This window comes from Schistocerca serialis, chromosome 12, assembly GCF_023864345.2.
Source record: "Schistocerca serialis cubense isolate TAMUIC-IGC-003099 chromosome 12, iqSchSeri2.2, whole genome shotgun sequence".
Classification (NCBI taxonomy): Eukaryota; Metazoa; Arthropoda; class Insecta; order Orthoptera; family Acrididae; genus Schistocerca; species Schistocerca serialis.
Genome location: NC_064649.1, coordinates 106,525,315 through 106,549,196, shown reverse-complemented (window position 1 = coordinate 106,549,196; position 23,882 = coordinate 106,525,315). Strand labels below are relative to the sequence as shown.

General features: G+C 40.2%; 1 protein-coding gene across 2 annotated transcripts in view; it reads right to left on the bottom strand.

The window, feature by feature from the left end:
* The window catches only part of LOC126428086 (collagen alpha-1(I) chain-like), a 260,714-nt gene that overhangs the window by 41,904 nt on the left and 194,928 nt on the right, over positions 1-23,882 (bottom strand). For both annotated transcript variants that reach the window (XM_050089976.1, XM_050089977.1), the window contains 5 exons: positions 23,225-23,315; positions 16,414-16,674; positions 13,483-13,616; positions 6,658-6,739; positions 440-627 (listed from right to left, as the gene is read on the bottom strand). In XM_050089976.1, the coding sequence (XP_049945933.1) occupies positions 440-627; positions 6,658-6,739; positions 13,483-13,616; positions 16,414-16,674; positions 23,225-23,315 (756 nt within the window). The remainder of the gene's footprint in view (positions 1-439; positions 628-6,657; positions 6,740-13,482; positions 13,617-16,413; positions 16,675-23,224; positions 23,316-23,882) is intronic.

The following is a 23,882-nucleotide window of genomic DNA, read 5'->3' as shown; positions in this document are numbered from 1 at the left end:
TTAGCATTGGAGGGCAGTGTGGAGGGTAAAAATCATAGAGGGAGACCAAGAGATGAATACACTAAGCAGATTCAGAAGGATGTGGGTTGCGGTAAGTACTGGGAGATGAAGAAGCTTGCACAGGATAGAGTAGCATGGAAAGCTGCATCAAACCAGTCTCAGGGCTGAAGACCACAACAACAACAAAGTAAGAAGTAAGCCATTGAAGTACTGCACCCTTAGTCCCATATTTGCATACACAGTGAAACCCCTATTTTACATTTTTGTGTGGTCCAGACATAAGAAAAGAAAAATTAAGGAAAATGTTAAAACCCCCCAAAAATGAGCAGAAACACATGTACTTGGTATATATTTTGATCCACCAACACACAATTCAATTCTCTCGAACATGCCCCAGGATTCCCTGGAATTTCCTACCACCATCCCTGCGGATACTCACCGGTGCACCCCTCGGTCCCCGGGCGCCCGCCAGTCCCGTGGGTCCCGGAAGTCCGGGCAGCCCCCTGTCTCCCGCAGGACCCTGCGGCCCGGGCTGCCCTGGTGGTCCTGATGGCCCCTCTGAACCGGTGTCTCCTTTCGGACCTTCAGGACCGGGAGCTCCCGGCAATCCCTGTGGCCCCGGATTTCCTGAAACACAGTAACAGATTTACAGGGGATGTCAAATTGATTCCATACTTTTAGATTTTGGACAAGGCTTTTGACACCATACCCCACAAGTGACTTCTAATGAGATTACCATAATTACTCGAATCTAAGCCGCACTTTTTTACGGTTTTTGTAATCCAAAAAACCGCCTGCGGCTTAGAATCGAGTGCAAAGCGGAAGTTCTGAAAAATGTTGGTACGTGCCGCCACAACTAACTTCTGTCTTCGAATATATGTAGCACTTTGCAGGCACAAAGATAAATACTGGCACCAAAACCTCTGCATCAGTAAATAAATTAAAAAAAGGTGGAAGACTTGCTTTCTTTCTCTGCCCTGAGTTTCGACCACTGGCTTTTCATACATTATCCAACGAAGTAAAAACAAATTACGTATTGTTCATCTTTGAATGTAGCAGCATTTCAGTGTACTAGGAAAATCCGACTGGCAAGACTGTTTGGGATGTTTGTCAGTATGGCCAACTCTGCATTCTGAATTTTCTCCTACATGTGAGAAGAGATGGCTGCTAATAGGAAATTTTATGAATTGTGAATCACATGAAGTATTCTCTTCACCATAATAATAATACGAATATAAACATTTTGCCATGTATTCTTTCGTGTTTGCTGCTATCTCATTTAAATCCTGTCTGGCTAATAAGCTACGAAACTAGAGTGAGACAACAGCAAATGCGGAAGAATATACATATCATGTCATGTTTATATTCGTATTATTCTTATGCCAAATAGCGATACAGCCAGAAATGAAGCACGGGAATTGATTAGATTTTTAAATCTAAGATGACTCTAATTTCTGTGCAGAATGTAATGTACTAAAGAGGCGTCTGCAAAGATTTTCAAACGGAGAAAATTTTTCACTAAACTCTCGTTCAGAACATCTTCTATCATATGCAGTCTATTATTTGGTTCTTGTTGATCATTATCAAAGAAAGCAGCAGTGTAGGTAGCAACAAATACCAGTCTCTTGCCATTGTTTCACCAATGAGCCGATTCCTCTCTCTCTCTCTCTTTTTTTTAAAAAAAATTGTAAGTGGCGGTAGTGCGCACAAAAGCAAGCCATGCCACGAGCGGTAGCAGGCCGTAAACACTCATTATCAGAAAGCGACAAACAATGCATGACACAGTACAGTAATGCATTTTCAGCTTTGAGTGGCGTAAACACCTACAACAAAGAGAACGGCACTTATCAGATCAAAGAAAAATAAGCAATCAATTCAAACCAGACGAAGCACGTGAAAAAGGAAGGGTACCCGTATAAATACAGACGGAGTGCCTGACGCTTAGCAACGGCTACCTGGTAAAGCTTAACTACTAAGCCTACGACTCGAACCAAACTACTATAGCTGTAGTGTCATTCATTCGACCTAAATTGTGTCTCATATTACAATGGACCAACTTTGTTTCGATTTGGAGGTGCAGCCTAAGCTTTTCTCTCCCCTTGAATTTCGAGTCTCAGATTTCAGGTGCGGCTTAGATCCAGGAAAATTTTTTTTCCTCGATTTCGAGTCTTCATTTTTCAGGTGCGGCTTAGATTCGAGTGCGGCTTAAATTTGAGTAAATACAGTACATGCCTTTGGACTATTGTCTCAGAAGTATGATGTCATACGTGATTTTCTGTTAGAAAGACCACAGTTAGAAAGGTCAAAGTTGATAGTAATTGATGGAAAGTCATCAAGTAAAACAGAAGTAATATCTGCCCTTCTCCAAAGATGTGTTGTAGGCCCTCTGCTGTTCCTGATCTGTACAAAGGTTTAGAAGAGAATCTGAGTAGCACTCAGATTGTTTGTAGATGATGCTGTTATTTAATGTCTTGTAAAGTCATCAGATGATCAAAACAAATTGCAAAATGATTTATATTAGATATCTGTATGGTGTGAAACTGGCAATTGTCTCTAAAAATCGTGAAAAGTGTGAAGTCATCCACATGAGTTCTAAAAGGAATCTGATAAATTTCAGTTACATGATAAACCACATGAATCCAAAGGCTGTGAATTTAACTGAATACTTAGGGATTACAAGTATGAATAACTTAAGTTGGAATGATTACGTACACAATGTTGTGGCGAAAGGAAAACAAAGACTACGATTTATTGGCAGAACGCTGGGAAAATGTGACAGGTATAATAAAGTGACTGCCTACACTACGCTTGTACGTCCTCTTCTGGAGTATTGCTGTGCATCAGACAGGATCGACAGAGGACATCGAAAAAGTTCAAAGAAGTGCAGCTCGTTTCGCACTATCACAAAATAACGGAGAGAGTGCCACGTATATGATACATGGCAATATACTTTTCCTCGGACCTGCAAAACTTATCTATCCTTTAAATGGTAAATGTTTTTACACCAGTGTAGAACTTATGGCCCATTAGGAAACAAAAACCCAGCAAAAAACAGTATATTTTAGAAAGATCTCTGATACATAGCAACATGCACACTGCATATTTTCCTATTACGAATGTATAAATACGAAACACCAGCTAATGAGCTATATTCAGTGTGTAGGACATGTGATGTAGTCAGCCAATAGCAACATCACAGCAGCACGAACACATAAATGGGAAAAGCTATTGGTTTAAATTAATATATACACAGTACAGCTACAAGAAAAGGTAAGCTTTCACATATAATATTGATCTTTTATAGCATGCGCAATCCTTTAAGATAAATCAAACAAAAATGTGTCAGTAAAATTTTTTTAAGTAATAGTATAAATGGCTGGTCTTCTGGGACTGTGTTTCGTTGTTGCAAATGGTGCATTTTCTTTGCAACTAAAGTTTTATTTTTGTGTTTGCCTCTCATTTACATTTTATTGGTGCAGTATTATCCCGCAGCAGTGGGCTAAAGTAAAATTTGACGTTACGGTATCAGTTCCCACTAGTCAAAAATACAAAAATTTAACTGAAAATTAAAACAGTGAAAAATTTCCACAGTTTTACCAGATTTCTTGGTTGTCCAGGGGCATATGCACCCTGAACACTGCAGTGCTAACACTACAATGCCCACCCAGTGCTCATCCCATTGCAAAATGAAGTTTGCTCTGGTAGATAAAATGGCCCTTGCAAGTGGAACTGTCTTAAGGCTTTTTTAAGAGCTCATTATTGACCAAACATTTAATTTGTGAGAGTAGGGCATTAAAAACCTTACAGTCACAGCCCTTCTGGTTTGTATGCTTATAGTGGATATCATCTTTTCTCCTGGTATTATGATAAAAACTATTAGATTTAAAAAGGGGCATTTTTTCTGATGTAACACATCCAGGAGAATATCATTGTAAGGATTTTAAGTTCCTCTGGCATGTGGCTCTAGAGTGAACTGCACTTATGATTCTTATGGCTCACTGCATTGTCAACATTACGATGCCCATCCAATATCCATCTCATTGCGGATGAAGTTGTCGTTGTCTTATAAAGAAGGACAAGAATGTGTTTGACCACACAAAAATTTCTGTCTGGATTTAGAAGTGCTGTCAACACAACGGGCAAATTTTTGTCATCCACATCCAACATAACAATCTTCTTCTTCATCTTCCTCTTCTTCTTCTCCATCTCCTTTTAAATTAGAAGATTTTCATGCACAGCACCATATGCTGCTTCAGCAACATATGCTGAAATGCTACTGCCCCCACAGGTGTCCATCACGAAAAACATCGTACACCTTCTCACCACTATGAAATTAGCTGGAATCTTTTCTCCCCAAGCAACCACAACCTGCTCCACAGGTAATTCTACTAGTGCATGCGTTCAGCCAGGGGCACGAGATCTCGGTTTCAGCAACTATAGCCAACATCATCAACTAACAGTTAAACATGTGCTGCAAGGTTTTTATCAATGGCAGATAACAAGTGCTGTTCATTCTCTCCGTATATCACATTTTCTCTCAACTCACATATAGTTTTCATACAAAATGGAAATTAGATTTGTGTTAATTATTATACATTTGACAAATTTTTACATTAAACTATGGAGATATATTGAAACTGAATGGCAACAAACCCAAACAATCAAATAATGACCAAAATGAGTTTCATACAAGTGATACCACTCTTCAGTGCTACCGTCAGGGCCACTCAATCCATCAAAAATTTCCTCCCTTTAGTGAATCGAAGCTGTGTGGTAAACTTCAAAGTTGGCTTTCTCCATAATTTTTGAGATTTGAATCAAAATGCTTTGGCAACTGATATTTGAGTTCTGAACTTCACATAATATAAATATAAAAAATTACAAATATCAGATTGCTAGTTCCCTTTTAAGTCACTAGCACTACAGCTGAAATCACAAACAACAGTTGCCACGGTTAGGCTAATTCTGTGCACTTCCATCACACATTCTCTGACACCTAACGTGTGTTCAGTAGTTTTCTGATTGTTCCACTGTGAATGTCATACCCAATGTGAACATTTAACGTAATCGTAGTACATTATTTAGTGAATTTGCATTTCATTTGTTGCGAGTTGTTATCACTGACAGTGGTGGTAAGCGACAAATTCTACATAATCAACTGAGACATATAATATGCAGGATACAAGGTTTTTTGTCAAGTGCAAAGCATGTGTACATGTGTGCTGCAACAGTCACTTGGAACCTGCAACATTGCAGTCCCCGTCCATGCCTCAACCTATGCAAACCACCATCATTTGTGAATCAGACTACAGAGCATTATGCTGAAATACCTTGACTTGTTTTTCCTGCACTCATCCTTAAAAAGTCACTTTCCTCTGTATGAAAATATAGAGGAAAAGTGATCTATGCCAGAATATTGAGGAGAAGTGACATTTCTTTGTCTCACTGAAATGATGGAGAGCCTTAAAGCATACTACATTTGTCTACCTTTTAAGATTTAACTCTGGGACAATTCAAAATTGTTAATGCTTTCTGTTGTGAATTGGCAGGAGCCAATCCACGGGGTTTGGAGGAAGCTGAAAGGCACGCGTTTAACTCACGCAGGCTGGCGTGAGGTCTGGAACAGGACATGGTTGTTATAGTAGCAAAAATAGTACGTAGCTTCTGGAATACTTAACTTTAATCCATAATTGGTGAACATCGGTCTGACGGTACATGCATCACAAGATGAATAGCAATTGATAATGGCGCCTTGCTAGGTCGTAGCAAATGACGTAGCTGAAGGCTATGCTAACTATCGTCTCGGCAAATGAGATCGTAATTTGTCAGTGAACCATCGCTAGCAAAGTCGTCTGTACAACTGGGGCGAGTGCTAGGACGTCTCTCTAGACCTGCCGTGTGGCGGCGCTCGGTCTGCAATCACTGATAGTGGCGACACGTGGGTCCGACGTGTACTAATGGACCGCGGCCGATTTAAAGGCTACCACCTAGCAAGTGTGGTGTCTGGCGGTGACACCACACTTTCATTGACACTTGTTGCCATATCGGCTCTCGGTTTTCATCTCAGAATCTTGGGTATATGTTTGTTATCTTTTTTCTGATGTTTTGCCAGCACAAGTGGCTGGCATTCTCAAAGATTCACACTCCATTGGTGGTGGCAGACTAAAATCAAGCTCGTGGCTGGAGGTTTTATGTACTCTCCAAGCTAATGTCCACAGTGGGCGTTACCCTTGTCATTATCACATAGCTCCACCAATGTTACTTGCTACAGTTATTGGCTGCACCACATAACTCCTCCATTTATCTTCAGAGTTTCTTCATTCTTGTTAAAACTAGTGTCACGCTTATGAATTTCATTAGATTCTGTGAATAAATGGGTGTGGTAGATCCTTTGTACAGGTTCTGATGCCAGTATGCTACCAGCAATGGAGGGTGAATCTTCCAGAATGGTAGCTAAACAAACATCAGCCTAAGATCCTGAGATGAAAGGCAACAGACAATACATCTGAAGCAGTTGTCATATTTGACAAGGCTCAGCAGACATTCTATTTACCTTCACTTGATATAATATCCTTTATTGTTTTCATTACTGGGAGATTTCATATATCAAGTACTGACAATGTGACTTCATGTTTAGCTAGTCTTTTTAATCCCTACCTGTTCTTCCGCTGTCTCCCTGGGCACCCTTGATTCCTGGAAGTCCTGGAGGACCTGGAGGGCCGATGTTTCCTGGTGAACCCTGCAGCAAAGAACAAACTATTATAGTCACTACTGTTTTAAAATGGAGCACATTATATTTTTTACTACAAAATGAATTATATTTTCCACTAAAAATTAATGTGTCACTAGTTAACTTCAGTAACTGCTTATAGGCAGAATTCAACACAGCCTTCTGATCAGATCATCATTCAAATGAATGTAGCATAACGTGTTTTCGAAAATATTATAGAATCGCAGCAGTTCACTGTATCCACAAATAAATTCATAAAAAACATCAGTATCCTTTCAAGCTTGTTTCCAAATAAATCTATTGTTTGACCTGAGGACTTTCTGAGAAAATTTTGCAATTCTGGAAACGTGAGAGTTGAATTAAAATATATAGTAATGAAATGTAACAGACAAAATGAAAAACACAGTGCTTGAAAAACAAATAAAAAATATTGGCTGAATGAAAGAACTCAGTGAAGATGACGTGTATAAGTCAGTGTGATAGAAAAGATCCAAATTCTTAAAAAGAGCTGTAAATTTGTGACAGCTCAGTGGTCACCATTACAAATATGCTGCACGAACAATACAACATACAGAGTATGGGCAAACATGAATAAAACCAGCCACAATAATTTGATTCACAACAAAAATGGCAATGATGTCATGTGGTCAACTTGTTTTTGCAATACGATTCAAATTTTCATGCCAACAGGATATCTTCAGTGACAGATTCGTCTTGTAAAATGTTCTCGATGCAACTGCTGCATTAATTCTCTGTAAGAATTCAGACTTTCTATAGTTGTCTTCACTTGGAAAGCGAGTGAGTGTGAAAAGAAATGAAATGTCGTGTGGCTAGGGCCTCCTGTTGGGTAGACTGGTGCAAGTCTTTTGAGTTGACGCCATTTTGGAGATATGCGTGTCAATGGGGGCGAGATGATGATGATGATGACAACACAAGACCCAGTCCGTGAGCGGAGAAAATCTCCAACCCAGCCGGGAATCAAATCTGTGCCCCTGAAAGATGTAATAGACTCACACAGGTGTTAATGATACAGTACTGCCCATTTCAACAACATATTACACTGATATCATCAACAAAATCTAATACAGTGTGTTTTTCCATTGCAGTTTATTATGTGGGACATCTCCTATACAGTCTCTTAATAAACCAGTACCCTCTTCCATGCTTTGTCAGAATGCAAATCCCATAGCTCCATCTACATGATCTGCTTTCCACAGCATCTTTGACAATTGATTTCCAATAATTTGTAGTGGCAGATTCTAAGATGTATATACTGCATATTAATTACTAATTTCATAATAGGAATACAAGATCTTGGGCGAGCTTGTTAGGCAACAGCAGTTTTTTTTTTATTTATTTATTTATTTTTTTTTTTTTAGAGTCCCTTTTCCTATACTCAACATGCTGCTGCTATTTGCTACAACCCTGAGAATCAGTTCAAATGATGCCACATTCACACCATATATTTAATTTTCTCAGGTGGCTGGAAGACAATTTAATCTTACACCGCTTTTAAAATTCGATCAATTTGACTTGTCATGTTCCTCCCAGAAAGGGGTCGGTTTATAATATACTGGCTTGTCTTCTGCATGATTACTGTACAATTTTTTATGTTACATGCATGATGCATGATGCACTTCTCACACATTTTCAATGTTTTACGAGCCTGTCAAATATCCTGCAAGAGCAACAGCTGTCGAGCAATAGCATTAGTGCAGCAGACAAAGGAGTCAGGGAGTCCGTTTAGGAGATCACACTTACTTTGTTCGAGTTTTGTCCTTCTCCCCCCCCCCCCCCCTCCCACCAAGCCCCCTTTATCTTCCACGACACCCTTGTCTCACTACAGTCAATCATGTTTCCAAAGTGCTGGGGCTTCAGAGAAGCAGTTTGAGTGGCTGTTAGCCACACTGATTTTTCCCTCCCTTCACTCTCTACAGAAACCACCACACATTTACTGGAGCTTTCAGTCTCAGGTCAGTAGTCAGTTGTAATGGAGCTCCCATTTGCCACTACCCCCGGGTGTGAAGTTTGCACAGTTCTCAGTTTTTGAGTACAAAAACGTTAAACCAATCAACATTTGTGGACAGTTAACGCAACTGTATGCAGAGTCATGTACGGATGTCAAAAATATTGTCAAGTGGTGTAGAGAGTTTGCAGGTGGTCATACTGAAATTCGCAACAAGGAAAGAAGTGGGAGACCACCAATTCCCAAAGAGCCAATCATCAAGGCTGAACAAACTGTGCTCTGAGATCAGTGGATCACTCTTGATGAGTTCCACAATGTTGTTCCTGAGATTTTTCAAAGTACCATTCACCAGATTTTGATTGAAGTGTTGGAATTTTGGAAGGTGTGCATAAGATGAATCCCATGAATGCTGACAGAAGACTGCAAACAGCAATGCCTTGAAACTTCCCATCAATTTCTTCATTGCTATGCAGATGAAAAGGACAACCTTTTGGATTCAACAGTCACAGCTGGTGAAACCTCTGGGCTTTCCATTTCACACCTGAGACCAAACAACAATCAGGTGAGTGGCATCATTCCAATTCACCTGAGACACAGAAATTCAAAAGAATGAAGTCAGCCGGTAACTCCGTTTTGGGATCAAAAGGGCATACTGTTGGTCAACTTCCATACTGTTGGTCAGCTTCACAGTTTGTGGGACAACAATAAATGCCGAGAGGTGTTGTGAGACATTACAAAAACCCACAAGGGCAGTTCAGAACTGAAGAAGAGGGATGTGGAGAAGTGCATAAGCCTTCTCCATTACAATGCTCCCCCCCACATCGCCCGTCAAACTGTGGATCTTCTACAACAGTTTGGATGGTACATTATTCCCCACTTACCCTACAGCCTGTACTTAGCACCTAGTGACTACCACTTATTTCCCAAGTTGAAAGAACACTTGCGTGGGTGGCACTTCAGTGATGAGAACAAGGTGAAACATGAGATCTGACACTTCTTCAATAGCATGGGAGCAGCCAGGAATGACATGGGCATACAAAAACTGCTACAGCATTTAGAAAAATGCATCATTCGAAATGGTGGTTATTTGGAAAAACTGAAAAACATTCAAGCTTCAAACTGTGTACAATTTATTGAAAATAAACATTTCTTTATATTTTGAAAAAAGAAATTGTTGATGTTAGTTTTGGGATCACCCTCATAAAAGGTTGTCACAGTCATTAAACTTATGACTCTTTGTCATTAATCCAATAGCATTTAGAGTGAGGTCTATTATAAAAGCATGAAAAACACAGCCTCATTTTGTGAATGCCACTTTCCAACATGGACATTTGATTTCTATAATGACAGTGGAAAAAGAGTCCTGACTAAAGGAAGGTAGTTAAGAAATAATTTCAGACACAAACCATGTGTACCTGAATATAGGCCCAAATACCACGTCAATGGCCTTGCTTGCACAGGATACATCGATTTCCGCCAGAACATCAAAGTTAAGCAATTCTGGGTGTGGCCAGTACTCTAATGGTCACTGTGGTGTCACCGCCAGACACCACACTTGCTAGGTGGTAGCCTTTAAATCGGCCGCGGTCCTTTAGTGTACGTCGGACCTGTGTGTCGCCACTATCAGTGATTGCAGACCAAGCACGGCCACACGGCAGGTCTAGAGAGACTCCCTAGCACTCGCCCCAGTTGGACAGCCGACTTTGCTAGCGATGGTTCACTGACTACATATGCTCTCATTTGCAGAGACGACAGTTTAGCATAACCTTCAGCTACGTCATTTGCTACAACCTAGCAAGGCACCATATTCAGTTACTATGTCTTCTGAACAAATAATATTGTGACTCATGTACCATCAAGAGCGATGTTCATCATTAATGGATTAAAGTTAAGTATGAAACAAATTACGTCCGCTTTCTGAATTCTCACTCCTTGTCGTGTTCCAGACCTCACGTCAGTATAGTTCTTCACGCCAGCCTGCGTGAGCTAAAACGCATGCATTTCAGCCTCCTCTTGCAACACGGTGTTGGCTCTTCAGCCAACACTACACTCATCATTTAGGTTCGTCATGTGCTGTTGACAGCTTTATCATAAAGGGGAGGAGGGGTGCTGATAAAGTCCCTGATGACCAGTCATTGTGCCACGGTCCTGGATCAAACTCCAAATGTCTGCACAGTGTCTCGTGATGGAGGGCATATGGCACTGTCCACAGTGAACCATCCATCAGATGGGGGCATTAAGTTTGGTGGGTCCCTCGCTGCTGTTTCAGAGGAGAACCCCATGTGTCGGCATTGGGTGTCACCCTCTTAGCTTCCCTTCATCCACAACCACACAAACCTGACACCTCTGTGTACAAGCATTCATCACTATCATCCACACAACGTGTATGCATACTCAGTACTTCCTAACAGCTCAGAGGAAGGTGGCACCAAATCACCTGCACTAGGGCCTTGCCGTGAGTGGCAGTTCGGGACTCCTGCATCTGATCCCCCGAGCTCATTCCCTGCGTATGGAACTACTTTAACTTCAACTCTGATGAATACCATAGCTGTGAACTGTTGCAGTATCAAGGATGAAGAATACAGCAATCGTCACAAAATTATATTTCTCTCTAGTCCTGCAATACTGTAGAGCATTCTGCAATAACTGTGGAAATTTCTGAACAGTTGCACTAATTCTGCTGCTCAAAGGCTGGCACCCTTGTATAGCACTTGAAAATCAGGAAAAATTTTGAATCTCAATTTCTTGAAATACATGAGAAGTTCATTGTATTAGAACAGTGTACGATATGTGTGAAATCAGTGACCTGGTGGGGTGTATACTTCTCTTGAATGTTCAAAGCAATCTCATGTGTCGAAAACAAAAATTTCACAAAAAACTAAACTCACAAATCTAATTTGCGAAACTCTTACAGAGACAATCTCGATAGTAAAGCTAATAGGCAAAATTTCTAAGCCCTCACAATAATTTCAAATCAAAGGCAACGTGATGCCTAATTTCAGTCCCCTTCAACTGTGTATCAGAAAAAATTGTGACAGTTTGGAATGAATAACTAAAACAATATCAGTTGTCACCAATAAAACTGGGAAGTAGCAAACAGTATATTCAAGTAAATTGTCTGGAATGTGAAGATGATTTTACTGTAATATTTGAAAAACTAGCAGGTGCAAAAACAAAAATCAATCAATTTGAAAGCTACCCTGTAGAGCAGATTAAAGAATGTTGTCAGAAAAAATCAAACTTATCAATAAAATAAAACATTTCACAGTTTTGCATAGATTGGTTAAATTGAAAAGTCAATTAGTTCACATAAATGGGGGAGATAATTAAGAAAATGAGTTGGATAAAATTGCCATAAATGAAATAATGCACAATACAGAAACAGGACATGGTCATGATACATGCAGAATAAAAAGTGCTTGTCACGAAACACAAAAATAATATGTTACAACACAGCAGCGAAATCAGAATGTCTTTATACAAATGAATACCTAGCAGTGAATTATAAATTGGAAAAACTAAAAATATAATAGTGAAGATCGTAAGGAAAAGTCTGGAACTAAAATGCAATGATGAAATATAACCTCATGTCATCCATGTCAGAGCATTGTTATGGAAATGCGACTATTTATGATGGTAAAAGTTCAAATAAAACTATTACCTGCATCAATCACTCTTTTTATTTCTTCACACAACACATTTTGAGAGTTTACACTCATCTCCAGATGTAACAATGATACTGTGTTATATACTTGCTAACTGGATGCAGCCAGTTGTTTGTTGTGGTTTCATTTTGCTGCAAAAAGTACAATATGGCACTAAGATATCACTATAACCAGGTCCTCTTATACATTTCTGTAGCAAAATGAAACCACAACAAACAACTGGCTGTGTTTAGCTAGTAAATATGTAACAGAATATCATTGTTCCACCTGAAGCTGAGAGTGTACACACTCCAAGTGTGCTGTGGAAAGAAATAAAACGAGTGACTTACGCAGACAATGGACAATCCATGGAATAGTATGAACGTGTTAAGATGGCTGTGAGTCATGTAACTGAGTTGGGGCATGAGGACCAGCCTGGTATTCACATAGGGGGATGTGGAAAACTGCCTAAAAACCACATGCAGTCTGGCCGGCACATTGGTCTTCATCGTTAATCCGCTGGGCAGATTCGGTCCGGGGCCAGCGCGCCTACCCAAGTCCATGAAGCAGCGCATTAGTGCTCTCGCCTACCTGGCAGGTGTGATTTAGCTCATCCAATGTTAGTTTATCTTATCATTGATTAATCAAACTGTGATTCTGCTCAAATATTTTTACCTTTGTAACATAAAGACAGCTATTCTTAACATCTGCACAAAGTATGCCACACACCAGCTCATGTTATAAAAAATGGCGCACCTGTTCGAGGGTTAAATATCTCTGGAAAAAAAAATTAATGGATCCAAGCAATTGAAAAAAAATATTCATAAATACCCAATACAAAAGCAGAAGGATCAGAAAAGGTTTTTAGAAGGAAAGTGTTGAATTTAGAAGGATTTCATATGAGAACAGGTGTGAAATGGTACAAAGTGAAAAACAGTCAAGAGTGAATAAAGAAGTGAGAAACCAAGAAAATGATGAAAGTATATGGAAGGAAAACAAATGAGAAGAAATTTGAACTGTTTAGTTGTTCCTACTTAGCCAAAAAGGAAGGGTCAAAAATATTTACAAATGCAGTATCTGTCTCTGATGATGCCACTCATTTTGCTCCACAATAGCAAGAAATCCTGCAGGCGGGTACTCACAGCAAGTCCTGGCTCGCCGGGTCTGCCGGGCGGTCCCATGATGCCGTTGTCACCGCGTATGCCGGGTTCGCCACGGGCTCCCTTTGGCCCTGTCAGACCTACCAGACCCTGAGGTCCTGGTTCTCCCGGTGGACCTAGAAACGCATTTGCATCCTCAACAGTACATGCACTGTGTAGAGAACACTGGCTGCAAATTAAACTAAAATCTATTGCTCCATAAATTAGGATGATACGGTGTGAAGGGTAGTGCTTTGAAATTAAGAGAGAGCAAATGTTAGCTGTAACACCAAGTACAGGAAATTATTTCTCAGACCCACAAAGTTACGTTTCAGGTCCAATCCTATTTTTGTTTCATTTAAATGATTTACCCCTATACAGAACTTATTATTCAGTTTTATTTCCAGAAGGCACATCTATACTCATTTGAAAATGAAACTGGGGATCAATTTCCCCAAAGAGCCACTGATGCCCTAAACAGTTTAGGTCACTGATTTTATTTAAATGGATTAAAATTAAGCATGACAAAAACCCAACCGACACAGACGACAACTGAATATTTGAAATAAAATAACTTCCAAATTACTTGATAGTTGAAATCTGTCACTTCCTGCTAAAGTGTTGTCACATTGGTTACTACTCAGTTAAAGGTGACATACAAAAACAGTGAGTCAATTGTCAAGTGCTACAATTCTGTTCAGGTAAGTCAGAGCAATATTTGAAGTTGCTGCCATCAGGTATGGCGGGAATGCGAGATGCTCTGTCCACACCTGATTTTAAATGACCTATGACCGAATTGTGGCAGACAATGCATTTTGTAGCGATGAGTTTACACTCATCTCTTAACCTTGCCACAACCTCTGGATGTGCAATGTATCCAAGATAAAAAGCCAAACAAGGACTTGGAAGTTAACTGAACATTTGTTGGGCAAGTTCAGCAACGGCAAATGGTTCAGGCGTGATGCTGAATGCTCTGTTTGTAGGAAGGCACCTCAAACACATGAAGTGCCAATTATCAAGTAATTTTAATCAGACTAGAGGTACATAGCTTTGTGAAAAAGTGTTTTATGACTGACACAGTCAAATGCTTTTGTTAGGCCACAAATGTAAGTATCACATCTTCTGTTGATAACCCTTTCTGTAATCGAAACTGACTTTTGTTAATGATGTAAATGTTACTAAGGTGTGTAACAATCCAGACATGCATTAGTTCCTCTACAAGCTCAGAGAAACTAGTGAGTAGTGAGATTGGCTGAATAGTATCTCCCTTTTTATATCAGATGTAGTGGCAAAGCAAAACTTAATCTTCCCTGAACATGTCTACCAAATGAATGAGAATAAATTAATAAAACAAACATTCCTGTTTCTCTAGGAAATAATCAATAATAGTAACATGGATTACAGAAATAAAAAAAAACTAGAAAGAAACTACATCAAAGAATTGGGAATAAATCTTTTCAAGAATAAAGTACTAAATTTAGAAGGCATTCAAGCAGAAGAAATAAGAAATCGGGAACAGCACAGATCTCTACATCTACATCTACATACATATTCCACAATCCACCACACGGTGCGTGGCGTAGGGTACCTCGTACCACAACTAGCATCTTCTCTCCCTGTTCCACTCTCAAACAGAACGAGGGAAAAATGACTGCCTATATGCCTCTGTATGAGTCCTAATCCCTCTTATCTTATCTTTGTGGTCTTTCTGAGTTGGCGGCAGTAAAATTATACTGCAGTCAGCCTCAAATGCTGGTTCTCCAAATTTCCTCAGTAGCGATTCACAAAAAGAATGCCGCCTTTCCTCTAGAGACTCCCACCGAAGTTCCTGAAGCATTTCCGTAACACTCATGTGATGATCAAACCTACCAGTAACAAATCTAGCAGTCCGCCTCTGAATTGCTTCTATGTCCTCCCTCAATCAGATCTGATAGGGATCCCAAACACTCGAGCAGTACTCAAGAATAGGTCATATTAGTGCTTTATAAGCGGTCTCCTTTACAGATGAACCACATCTTCCCAAAATTCTACCAATGAACCGAAGATGACTATCCGCCTTCCCCACAAATGCCATTACATGCTTGTCCCACTTCATATCGCTCTTCAATGTTACACCCAAATATTTAACTGACGTGACTGTGTCAAGCGCTACACTGCTGATGGAGTATTCAAACATTACAGGATTCTTTTTCCTATTCATCTGCATTAATTTAAATTTATCTATATTTAGAGTTAGCTACCATTCTTTACACCAATCACAAATCCTCACCACGTTATCTTGTATCCTCCTACAGTCACTCAATGACGACACCTTCCCGTACACCACAGCATCATCAACAAACAGTTGCACATTGCTATCCACCCAACCCAAAAGATCATTTATGTAGATAGAAAACAACAGCGGACCTACCACACTTCCCTGGGGCACTCCAGATGATACCCTCACCTCCGACGAACATTCTCCATCGAGGACAACGTACTGGGTTCTATTACTTAAGAAGTCAAAGACAGAAGAAAGAAAGGACAACATGGAGAGGACTTGAAGGAGTACTGGAAAAATAGGAAACAACAGAGAAAGAAGAGCAGTAGGAGATGTTCTGTGATCTTCATTAGTTAATGTGAAGAGATGTTATAAATGAAAACCAAACAATGCATATGTTCTACAGTTTTACTTAATTTTGTTAACTGGTTTTTGGCTTAAAAGGCCATTGTCAGACTTCAACTATTAAAATAAACTGAAAACTGGTTAACAAAATGAAGTAGCACGGTAGAACATACACAATGTTGTGTTTTCATTTACAATTATGAAGTAGTTCTACCGAGAAGTGTCAGAATACACAGCAACCTCATGTACTGTCAAGTAAAGCACATGTTGCCACAGTATGTACATTCAGCTTTACTTAAAGTACCAGTACCGAGTGAAGACAGACTCACCTTGCTGACCAGCGCTGCCCTGCTCGCCCTTCATGCCCACGAAGCCGCGCTCTCCTTTGCCTCCTGGTGGTCCCGCCGGGCCCAGAGGTCCCGGGAAACCCTGCAGGCCGGGCGGTCCTGGTGCTCCCCGCTCCCCGGGTCCTCCCGGAGCTCCCGCCTCGCCCGGGGGTCCTGGTGGTCCGGGGTCTCCCCTGTCTGCCGGCTCCCCAGGTGGCCCCTGCTGTCCCACAGGACCTTGCGGTCCCCTCTCTCCCTGCCGACCTGGAGCAAGCGCAAGTTCTGCGTGTAATTCCTGTCCCTCTACTCTACTCCACTATAGTGACACTTTCATAGGAATTTGTACCGCCACTAAATAATAAAAGCAACTATCATAAACCTCTAACTTTACAATGTCAAACTATGGAAAATTCAGGATGGAATAATGACTATATTGTGAAAAGGCTTCACTGCTACTAACCATGTAGTGGAAACGTTGAGTTGTAGACAGGCACACACACATTCACGCAAATGCAACTGTCACATGCATGATGTAACACCTACAGCGCCTCTCGGTGTTGAAACAACAAAAATAGCTCCAAAATTAGCTCCCGTGTCCTTAAAATATCAATTCACAAAATGACCCAGATCCCTCCACAAGTAGTAATTACGAAAAATAAATAAAAAACAAATAGAGTGAAATATCTAGTATAGAAAACAAAAGAAAATAAGAGGAAAATTTAATTATAAATTTTAGAAACATTGGAAGGGAGAAAAACAGTAGAAAATATTACAACATTAGTTATTCCAATACGTAAGTAAATCAGTATTATAGTCATAGAACTTATGTCTGGGACACCAAAGATAGTGTTTATTAAAGTATAAATAGCCATAAGTTGTAATTACGATACTCCAGTCTCTAGTGTGTTCTAGTTCGGAAGTTATTTAGGACGTACAGCTTTAGAGAACAACAATTGGGACTTTATTAAACGGGGATCAACAATAAATCGTGACGAGATTGTTTTTGAGGATTGTCAATTCAAGACTTTAATTTGGACATTTATCAGATTAGATAAATGGGAAGGTTAATAGTAATCTCTTTGACTTTAATGTCAATTCGTGTGAATATTTAAACGCTTTACTGAACTGAGAATTTTAACCAGATTTGGACTTTGAATTGTGATAGTGGGAAACTTTAACTTCACGCGACTAGTGATCATAGTTAATGACAGTTTGCGGATATTAAATAGAAACAACTTATTTACCGAAAGTGACAGGATATTATCTAACATCTCTGATGCTAGCAGGAATCCTACTTAGACATCTAATTAAAGAACTGCTTTGAATGAGATCGTATGAGAACCTATGTATTAATAATTCTTGTCAATAAACTGACGTTGTTAATCTGAAACATAATACAAGTCTTGAACATTAATTTAACTTAGATTAATAAACGTTAAGGTTATGCGATCTAGCCCCCGGAAAAAAACTAGCGATTCGTAACTAAAACAATTGAACGAAAGGTTAAAGTATCGTCGTCTGTAAACATTGGTAGTAAAGCTACTAAAGATTTTTTCTCTCAGAGTTGGGAAGCCTATACATGTAGTGACCCACGTTTAACATTGGGTTTTAAAAGAAATCGAACTGATACTTAGCTGGGACAATATTAAATAAAAGTAAAACCTTTCAATGACAGTCGATGTGTAAAAAATAAAATCAAACTTTCACCTATTAGACGAAAAAGCGAAAACAGAAAAAGGGCTGCTACAATGACCACTGTGTGTGTGTGTGTGTGTGTGTGTGTGTGTGTGTGTGTGTGTGTTTTATCTAATTCAGAAGAAGGCTTTTTGGCTGAAAGTTAACTTGTTTAGTAATCTTTTTGTTGTGTCTTCTACAACTCAACATTTTCACTATATGGTAAATTTATAATGTATGAGAGCCACTAGAGGAAGTTGCTGTACACAGCAATCTGAAGAAAACGACAATGACTGGCAAAATCACTCATGGAAAATGCCATCACAATAAAGCACAGAGACAGACCTCGATGCTTGTTCGTGGTTTTTTGGACAAAATCAAAACCGTTACATTGCCTCAGCGACTGAAGTCACTAGATGTGGCTCCCTGCGACTTACTTCTATTACCGAGGTAGAAGAGAACTGTGAAAGTACATCATTTTGCCACCATTGGTGTCATGAAAACAGAATCACCAAAGGAGCTGAACAACACAACAAAAAGTGAGTTCCAGAAGTGCTTCCAAAATTGGAAAAAGCGATGGCACAAGTGTTTTATATCGGGGGGAGATTACTTTGAAGGGGAGAAAATTGATGTTGATGAAGATACAGAGATACTTTTAACACTTAAAGAGTGCCGCACGAGTAATATTACATCGCTGTCGGCAGAGCAAAGATTGCCGCATCTCGCTGCAACTTTGCGAGAACTGCCACACCTGTAATTTTATGAGCAGATGTCCTCATTCAACTCCTAGCTCCTGGGTGTAATATTACTGGTCCAGCAGTTCTCAGAAGGGAGACAGACACATGTAGTACACATTTCTGCCACATGTTCAGACTGCTTGATAATTTAGCAGGTACGGGTCACATACTTTACACGATCAATGCTACACAATATGGCACTGGCAACAGCTCTTGAAGAGAAATGTACTGGTCATGTTTGCACTGTCACAGAAACCAGGAGAGGAAAGCCATCTAGTGCTTCTCTTCAGAGAAATGATAGTACTTCTTGCCATAAGGGAAATGTTTGGTACTAAGATGGAAAGACAAATACATGCTAAGCACAAGACTTAGAGCAGAGATAATATCCCACACAGATAAGTGAGGAAGAGAAGAAAAACAAACCAGCAGCACTGCTTGACTACAATGAGAACAAGTTCGGTGTCGACCTCGGTGAACCACAGCATGTCTTATGGGATATCTGACCATCATTCAGTTAAGTGGTGGAGAAAGCTATCAATCCACATCCACATCTACACGACTACTCTGCAATTCACATTTAAGTGCTTGGCAGAGGCTTCATTGAACCACAATCATACTATCTCTCTTACCATTCCACTCCCGAACAGCGCGCGGGAAAAACGAACACCTAAACCTTTCTGTTCGAGCTCTGATTTCTCTTATTTTATTTTGATGATCATTCCTACCTATGTAGGTTGGGCTCAACAAAATATTTTCGCATTCGGAAGAGAAAGTTGGTGACTGAAATTTCGTAAATAGATCTCGCCGTGACGAAAAACGTCTTTGCTTTAATGACTTCCGTACCAACTCGCATATCATATCTGCCACACTCTTTCCCCTATTACGTGATAATATAAAACGAGCTGCCCTTTTTTGCACCCTTTCGATGTCCCCCGTCAATCCCACCTGGTAAGGATCCCACACCACGCAGCAATATTCTAACAGAGGACTAACGAGTGTAGCGTAAGCTGTCTCTTTAGTGGACTTGTTGCATCTTCTAAGTGTCCTGATAATGAAACACAGCCTTTGGCTCGCCTTCCCCACAATATTATCTATGTGGTCTTTCCAACTGAATTTGTTCGTAATTTTAACACCCAGGTACTTAGTTGAATTGACAGCCTTGAGAATTGTACTATTTATCGAGTAATCGAATTCCAACGGATTTCTTTTGGAACTCATGTGGATCACCTCACACTTTTCATTATTTAGCGTCAACTGCCACCTGCCACACCATACAGCAATCTTTTCTAAATCGCTTTGCAACTGATACTGGTCTTCAGATGACTTTACTAGACAGTGAATTACAGCATTATCTGCGAACAACCTAAGAGAACTGCTCAGATTGTCAGCCCGGGTCATTTATATAGATCAGGAACAGCAGAGGTCCCAGGACGCTTCCCTGGAGAACACCTGATATCACTTCAGTTTTACTCAATGATTTGCCGTCGATTACTACAAACTGCGACCTTCCTGACAGGTAATTTCCTGATGGCAATTTCAAATGCATGTGTGCTGTACATGAAGGTAATAAAGAAAAAAATTCTGCCAGCCTGTTCATTATTGCTGTCTGCAAAGACTTGTCATCACCATGCGCCACTGACAGCCAGCCTAGAGCAAGTGGTGCTGAACTTTCACAACTGGATGGAAAACATTTCCTGCAAAGAATACCCATTCCACCGGGAAAGAAGAAGGCACAGAACACTTGTAGAGTGTGCTCAGAGAGGCGCAAGAAAGGAAGAGGAGTCACCAGAAGGAAGGATACTTCATCCAAACGTGATATGCAAAGTAGAGTTTTGTGTGTAATATTGCTTCCAGTTTTACCACTCAAAAAATAACTATTTGAAATAAAAATCATTTGTGGAAATTTAACGCTCATGATCTCTGTATATAAATACATAAACTCTGGCATTTGTATAAATAAAAGTCGGTAACATGCAAAAACAATTCTTTCTTATCTGAAAATAGCTTCCTTAGTTTTGATTTTCCTGATGAAAGGTTACACAGCAGAGCGCCATAAGTGACATGTATTTGAAGAGAAATTAATCCAAGTTTTATTCCTGTCTGAGACAACATATTTATGACTGTTCCTGAATCAGTACCAAAATGACAATGTACTGTACAAATGGCTGGCACTCAATGACAGACTAAGAAAATGGGTTGGTGTACAGGCATTAGTGGATTTGCATATACAGCTGACACTAAAAGTGTTAAGAAAACAAAAATTCCTGTTACTTTCACCTCATCTGTCACAAACCTCAAAAAACTTCACACTATAATGTGTTGGGTTCGACAAATTGTCAAAAACACAATGTTTAGCTGCTGCACAGTAATGCTCAGCCACTTGTCAGTGAGAAAATAACGACTGAGATCACAAAGTTTGGGCGGGAACCACTGAAACATCCACCTACAGTCTGATCTGACACTGTGCAATAACTACCTCTTTGCTAAACTGAAAGAGATTTCTTTGTGGTATGAGATTTGAAGATGATGACTGCCTTCTGAAAGCTGCTAAACAGTGGCTGAAACACGCCGGTCCTGATTTATACCGGGCAGGAACACATGCCTCAGTTCCATGGCAGTGTAAGGCAGTTGAAAGCAATGGAGATTAAGTGGAAAAATGGCATTTTGTCTGTCAATAGTGCACTGAATTTACTGTAAAATTATCAAATGTAGGGAAAATAAAATGGACGTTTGAAAAGAAAAAAATCATGTGTTTCTTTAGGATTGACTCTCATATTATCTCCGTCTTTTTTAATACAAGAGCTGATAAAAAAACTGAGACTGATTTTTTCTACAGACATTCTTTATTCCATTTCAATGTTTACATGATTTTTTTTGAAGTACTCCCATCCAATTTTAATGTGCTTTTTATAGCATCTCTGCTGGTCCTCGGACACATTTCAAGCCATTCTTTGTCAGCTCCTCGAGAATCGCCTCACTTTTCTCGAGTTCTGCATCAGGGTTCTCAAATCAAATGCTGCAAAGCTTTGCTTTCAGGGATGGGAACAGAAAAAAATATAACAGGGTGCAAGATTGGGGCTATTAGGCAGATTCGGTACATAGGTAATGTTGCATTGAGCCAGAAATTGGACAACTTGATTTGTGGCATCAGGGCATGAATTGTCATGATGAAGTCGCCATCCAGTGCAAGAAGTTCTGGTGGTCATTTCCTTGCAATGTGCTTCCTCAGAGCTTGGGGGGGGGGGGGGGGGTTAACTACATGCTGGTAAAACATACCATGACAAAGAAAAAATGTGATTACCATCACTTTCCCTGCAGATGGGACAATTTTAACTTTTTCTTAACCTGTTTTGGTATTGGAGAACCTGGCGATTCCCATACTGTGTTGTTTCATTTTCCGTCAGGACCATAATGACTCATCACCAGTGGTAATCAATTCCAAACACATGTCCCCTCCAACAGCAAAGAGATGCAGCATCTCACAGCTCGTTTCCATTCACACACTCTTTTGTTTGAGAGCCAACAAATATGGCACAAACATGGGTCATACGAAGATAATCATGCATAATCATAAAGATACTACCAAATGAAATTCTCAATACTTCACTGAGGTTATATAAAGTTATCTGCTGATTGTCACAGACTATCAGAGCAGCTGGGTTGATCTTGACTTCAGCCACAGCAGAAGCTGAAACACCAGGCCCACCTCGCTTAACAAAGTTGGCCCTCTTTGAAGCCCTCGAACCACCTAAACACTGTCACATAAGGTAGCACATCTTCATCGTATGCACACTTCAGCTTTTCCTATGTTTCCGTTACTGTATGGTTTAAATAAACACAGAATTTTATTGCGTTTTACTGTTCCTCTCGGGTCGCCTCCAGTGACTGGCATGCGAAATGCAAAGAGCATCTACAAAACAGAGCATTACTACTAACCTACTGATACAATAGTGTGCCATCTATGGACATTAGATATAAAAGCCTGTTCTTTCCAAATATTCATGGCAGGCCAGCCGCTGTGGTCGAGCGGTTCTAGGCGCTTCAGTCTGGAACCATGCGGGCTACGATTACAGGTTCACATCCTGCTTCGGGCATGGATGTGTGTGATGTCCTTAGGTTTTATGTAGTTCTAAGTCTAGGGGACTGATTACCTCAGATGTTAAGTCCCATAGTGCTTAGAGCCATTTTTTTATTCACGGCACAGACAGGAAACTAGGATGTGAGCTACAGGAAAAAATAATTCACAGCCTTTGTTGATTAGCCATCATAGTTTAATTGTAGTGTGAGCTTTGCGCAGACCTACAATTTAGTGTAAACATGCATGGAACCTTCGGCCATATGCTTTTTAGGGGTATGCTTGTCATGCCTGTCACTAAAAAGAGAGGAAAACACTGTGAGCATACCTGGTGGTCCCTCAGGTCCCGGTGGTCCGTACGAGCCCCTCTCACCCTTCTCTCCAGGAGCTCCTGGCTGTCCCCGCAGTCCTGGCAGACCCTGTGGGAACAAAGCCACTTAATACTCGTAGCTGTAAACAAGAAAAAGGCAAAGGAGGAAAAGATAGACTTTTAGATTGATGGATTTCACCTAACAAGTACACTCTCTTTGATTTTCTTCATATTTAGGCGCAGTTCACACTGGGACGACACAATTTGCGATACAATAAGGGGCAATAAAGATCGTGCAACGTGATGCTTAGCAGTGGAACACTCGTGTTCCCACTGAGGCAATACAATATGCAACTGCAATACAATAAGCAATATATCAAACGTAGTTCAGCTGTGAAAATAATCAGTTTTTGAAAACAACAATCAGTTCTTCTTTCTCATGCTGTCCAGTAAGTCTCCCATGACCATGGATTCTGGGTGACTTTACTGAATTCTAGCCCTTTTGCTGAACCTCACCATTCCTTTTCCTTCATCCCTCTTCCTTCCCCCGCAACCCTCCTGGGAGAGAAGCCACTGGCCCCAAAAGTTAGCAAACTGCAATACATTTTATATGTGTGTTCTCCTGCCACTGCTTGGTGAGAAGATATTTTTATCTACCCAACTACATTATAAATAT